At 45.6% G+C, this 5573-nt stretch overlaps 1 protein-coding gene across 1 annotated transcript; it reads right to left on the bottom strand.

Annotated features, from left to right (window-relative positions):
* Positions 1 to 1920: 1920 nt before the first annotated feature.
* LOC104867412 (C-C motif chemokine 3) lies at positions 1921 to 3680 on the bottom strand. Its single transcript, XM_010631782.2, has 3 exons — positions 3493 to 3680; positions 2749 to 2863; positions 1921 to 2392 (listed from the first exon to the last, which is right to left on the bottom strand). The coding sequence occupies exons 1-3, from the start codon at positions 3566 to 3568 to the stop codon at positions 2302 to 2304; spliced, it is 282 nt and encodes a 93-aa protein (XP_010630084.1). The 5' UTR covers positions 3569 to 3680; the 3' UTR covers positions 1921 to 2301.
* Between the last annotated feature and the right edge of the window lie 1893 nt (positions 3681 to 5573).

The following is a 5573-nucleotide window of genomic DNA, read 5'->3' as shown; positions in this document are numbered from 1 at the left end:
ATTGACTAAAGTGACCTGTGCTTCATTTTTGTTTTGTCCAGCATGCAGTGTTTCTGGAGAATGTCCTTGTAGGTGGGACCTTTTCCCATAACTTGGAACTACACAGCACTCGGGAGGGGAGGGTTTTATGCACTTTCACCAACTAACATCTGTCTGCAGTTAATCTCTAAGTGACAGGACAAGTAGGAGCTGAGAGAAACTTCAGAAACTGTTTTACACATTGGAGCTTAGGTGCACATTCAATGGGGTTGCTAAATAGACATGATTTTTAAACTTTGTGTGCATCTGAATTTCCTGACTGCTTGGTCAACACAGAGTGTACGGCTTCCCCTCCCACAAATTAGCAGGCAGCCTTAGGACTTGTATTTTTGGGGTGTTGGTAATTGCTGCTCACACTGCTCTCTGGCAACTACCATTACAGAAACATAAGTATCGCAGCGCTGCTTGAAGTGTGGCCTGTTGTACTTTAGTGCTATGTTCCTATCCCAAAGAATGAGACAATGGCACTAAGGAATTTGCAGGTCCCTCTTGCATGCACCAGTAAGGTCTTTTGATAAAGGGGTTAGGTTACCTTGAAATGGGCTCATCTGAAATCAATAAATGAAAAACATTTCTACTTTGCTGAGAAAGGCCTTTCCAAATTGTTAACTGACAACCTGGTAAACTGCAATGATGTAGAAATGTAACTGCAGAAATTTCTACTCTAAGATAAATTTACTCTGAGTAAAGACTGGGATATGCGACACAGGAGCCCCTGCAGTCCAACTGCAGCCCTGAGTCTCTTTCTTTACCCTTTCCTATGAAACAGTTATCTTTCTCTGCCTAAAGTAGCCAGTTAGTGCCTCAACCTTCACAACTGAGGATTAAAACCAGGGACTCACCTTACACTAAGCTACATCCCCAGCCTTCTAAAAATTTGTGACAAGGTCTTACTAAGTTGACCAGGGTGGGCTTGAATTTGCAATCTTCCTGCCTCAGCCTCACAAGTAGCAGACATTAGAGACCTGTCATTCAGCTGTTTATGAAGGTGCAAGGAGGATGTGGCTTTGGGCCTAGAGTCAGATAGTTCTCACTCCACAAGTGGCCCTGCAACACCACAGGGTCGCACCAAGAGGCCTGTGCTGCAATGTGCCTGTTCCCAACCCCAGTCAAAATGCAAATACAGTACCCAGCTGGACAACCTCTCTGCTGTTGGCTCTCCAGTCCCTAGAATGATCAGAAGTGAATAGATCAGAAGCGTGCTATCTTTAGAAGGGAGTGACATTGCCAAAGAAGCCACAAGACTGGCCCCCAAACAACTATTGATTGCTCAACAGCTAAAGAAAACCCCAAACTCCTAGCTCCCAACAACAGGAAGTAGGCAGCTCCTCCCCCATCCACAAACAGCTCCTCCCCTGTGGCCTCTCAGATGTCTCCACACAAGACACTTTCCCAGGGAGGAGAGCTGGGAACTCCTGTGAGGCTGATCCCAAGCAGGTCTCAGCCCTGAAATGCCTGGGGAGCTGTGGACAATGCAATTCCCCTCCTCCTCTGCCCCCATGTGATCTCCATTTTAGTTACTGTGTTTTCCCCATGAAACATTTGTATTTAGGGAACTCTGGGGACCATGAAACTTTACATTTTGCTCCTGGCTTCTGGACCTTGAGAGGACGCATGTAAGAGCACACAGCCTTGAGTAGCCTGGGAAAGGAGCTGGAGTGCAGGGTGTTCTGCTTCAGTGGTGAGTTCATCCACGAAAGTGGTGAGTTCTCCCTGCACAGGTATATTATGAGGTGACTTGTAATATTCCTCCATCAAATGGGCTAGAACTGTGACTCCAGGGCAAAGTGGAGTAACTGGGTCTCCTCTTTTGTTCTCCTCCAAATTCCAGGACTCTGATGGGCCACAAAACAAACTCAGACCCAAAGCCAGTTTGCTTCTTTAAAAACCACCTTTATTATTTCACCAGTCTGGATACAGCACAGAATAAAAGCATCCACTACATATTAGTTGGTTTGACGCCTTTGGTATCGTGCTGCCCAAAACTGACTGATGACAGCCACTCAACTGTCACCAAACACAGGGTGAGAAAGGGGGAGGAGAAGGGTGGTGAAGAAGTGTTCTGAGATCTTTCACAGAAATGGTCACTAACGCAGTATAAAAATAATAATTAAATATAAAAATTAAATACCATAAATAAGATTTAAATTAAAAATTCCATAGGAGAGGTAGCTGGAGTTACAGGGATGTTTCCAAGGTATCGGCCCTTGCTCCCCACGGGGTCCACATGGCTCCGTGGATTCCCGACTGCTTCCGGGTCACTCAGGCATTCAGCTCCAGATCATTGATATATTCCTGGACCCAGGCCTCGCTAGGGTCAGCACAGATCTGCCGGCCTTTCTTGGTTATGAAGCTGTGGGAGAGAGAGAAAGGATCAAACACTGAGGGCTCCTGCAGGGGGCTCCTGGGCCCACGATGGCCCTGTCATCCCAGCCCGTGTCCCAAATAGTCTGTGGATGCTCCGTCTGGACAGCCACTCTCAAGGGGCCCTGCAGAGTGTCCTGTCCCCTTCCTCCCGTCCCCTCCCTCGAGGCTGGGGCGGCCCTCCTCCTTCTGTACTATCACCTGCCACCGAGTCAGGTCACTCCTTGGACACCGAGGGCCTATGTTTTTGACACGGTGCATGGAGACTGCTCTAGGATGGCATCTGGAGCCTGTCTGTGCCCTAACGGGCTGTCGCCAGCAGTGGGCAGGAGGACTGGCACTTACATGACACCTGGCTGGGAGCACTGGCTGTTGGTCTCGAAATAGTCAGCGACGTATGGGCGAGGAATCTTCTTGGCGACATAGGTGAAGCAGCAGGCTGTCGGCGTGTCCGCACCAACTGTAGAGGAAGGGACAGAGTGAGCCATGTCAACAGGATGAAGGGCCAGACAAAAGCTGCTCCTTCACGGGATGAGGAAGGTGACCTGGCTCCAGGTGGAGGTTGAAAGACCAGGTCACTGGCAGGCATTGGGGCATTTTTGCCCAGAAATGGCAAAAACTACCTCTAGTTTAACTCTTCCCTGTAGGTTCTGTCTCCCTCTGTATGATTAGACAGATTGTTCTCTTGCCTCTTCTCTCTTCTGGGGATTTTAGCTGGTTTTAGAAGTCATGCCCCAGTACAAAAGAAGTCTGAGTCATCTCTCTGGAGACAAGCAAGGGACAGAACCCCAGCTAGCGAGAGGGTGACCCCACTAGGAAGTAAACAGTGTTTGATTCTGCCCCCTGCAGATTCATTTGTTTAGGGCCTTGCTTTTCCATCTGTAAGAGGGACTGTAAATGCCCTCTACCACTGGCACCCTGACTCACAGAGATGGAGACTAGGACAGGGAGGAAAGAGTCAGATGGTGATGTTAGGTAGTCCTTCAGATATTCTTTTTTCCCTTGGACATTCTGAGGCCACCAGAAAAGACTGATGTGGTCTCCCCAGGCCAGGGAGTGGGGACACCTGCAAAAACCACACAAACTCACCTGGTGCCGAGAAAACCTCGAAGCAGAGAGCGATGGTGCAGAGGAGCACAGCGAGGGCCGACATGGAGATCTTCATGCTGCAGACTGTCAGTGGATTACGGGCTCAAGGGTGAGCAGAGCAGAGAAAGGCCTGGGTACTCGCTCCTGCCTGTGCGCTGCTGGTGTCTGAAGCCATCTTCTCTCCTCTTTATAGGCAGCCCCAGGCAAAGGGGAAATGGAATCTGGGGGTGACAAGGGAAAATTTTAAGCATGGTAATGCTATCATCTGAGAGTTGCACAACTCAGAGTGTTTGGTAACCACAGGGGCTCAGGATATCCAAGAATAGCATCTCTGAGCTATGGGTCTCAGCTCTCAACTCATGACCTGCTCTGGCTGCTTTTGGGGAAACGGTTTCCCTTCTGAGAGGAACGTGGGGAATGGGTTGGCTCAGGCCTATTCTTAGCTGGGCACTTCTCCTAAGAACTGATCTGGAATCGACTTTTCCATTCCCATTTCTCTCACAGAACTGAAACTCTGCCTGTAGAGGCCTACCTAACCACATGGATGGTGTCACTATGGACAGTGGCACGGTTTCCCTGCTCCCTCCCCCGTACAATGATCTGAATCACAGAATCCCCGGATGGAGAAATAGGAAGCGTGAGCTCACGTTTCACTCCTTTGTCCATTCATCAAACAGTCACGGGGTGGCCAGGGCACTGGGTTAAATTCTAGTTGGAGATCATAAAGATACCTTCAGTGTGGGTGTTAATACATCAAGAACCTAAAAATATTGGTACCCACTAATCTAGAAACAGCACTTCTAGGAAGGTGTACTATGGAAACAACTCAGACAGTGAGGCATCTACATGCATAAAGACAGCCCAGCATCACCTGTAACTCAGAAGTAAGGAAACCTATTTTTTCTATGAAGGCGATGGTGAAGTAAATTATGGCCAATACCCTGGATCGTTTATAATTAAGCTCTGACACAGAATGACATGGCCTAAACACACTCATAACAGTCATGAAGAAGCAAGACAAAAAATTGTACAAGACGGAGAATTGTACAAACAGATAGAAACACAACTTCAGGAGTGAGAAAACTAAAAAGCATTGAAAATAAAGGCCCCCAAAATTAACAATGCTTGTATCTGTGTGATACGTTGATGGGTGATTAATTTCCTTTTTTCTGCATTTTTCTTACTTTGATTAGTGAAGCAGCATTACCTTCTTTGTCAGTCACACATTCTTTTTAAACATTTATAAGCATCACTGGTTAAAAGTAAGTTGTCAATTGTTTAACTTGAAAGAAATTTCTGACAAGTATACTAAAGTTTCTGTCCAATGTCCTTTGCTACAGCAAAATCTTGATTTCTCTTGCATGTGAATAACTTTAAGAATACTATATATTATCTACTTTAGTGATGCTAAACTCAAAGCAGTTTTCCTATTCCTTTCAAAGGATAATTTCAGTGAAGTAAGAGTCTATCAGCTACACCTATGTTTTTTCCTTCTCATTCTTTATATTATTATTTTATTGTTAAAAGGTTTACACCATATTTTATTATGAGAAATTGGATGTTCTTTTTCAAAACTTTTTTAAAAACACTGAGTTTATTTTACATGCATATGTTTGTCTCCGCACCATTTCCAGGCTTGACCACCAACACCACTACCAGGTCCCTTCATGGCATTTCCTACCACATACTTAAAACCTAGCAAGTGACTTAGTTCCATCTTTAAAACTAAACAGGCACTTTGGGCAACACCTTCCTGGCCTTAGAATTTGAGTATTTATCACACATGGTAAGGAAACTTCTCACTTTGCTCTGTACAAAATAAAGCCAGATATCAATTGCTACAGAAATGAAATAAGACCAAAAAGGTTAACAAATTGCATAAGCCATTTTCTTAAAGACACTTCCTTCCTGACAGAGATCTTGAGAAGCCTCCTTGTCAGTCATCTGGAAACAACTTCTCACATATTGGTGAACTTGACTGGCTTCTACTTTGGGAAGACAACCATATTTTTCTATGGCTTCTTTTTGCTTTAATATGGTCTTTCTTTCTTTCTTTCTTTCTTTCTTTCTTTCTTTCTTTC

This window comes from Fukomys damarensis, unplaced genomic scaffold (assembly GCF_012274545.1).
Source record: "Fukomys damarensis isolate Sample0158 unplaced genomic scaffold, DMR_v1.0_HiC HiC_scaffold_42564, whole genome shotgun sequence".
NCBI lineage: Eukaryota > Metazoa > Chordata > Mammalia > Rodentia > Bathyergidae > Fukomys > Fukomys damarensis.
Note: the sequence above shows the minus strand (reverse complement) of the source record. Positions and strands in the feature narration are given on the sequence as shown.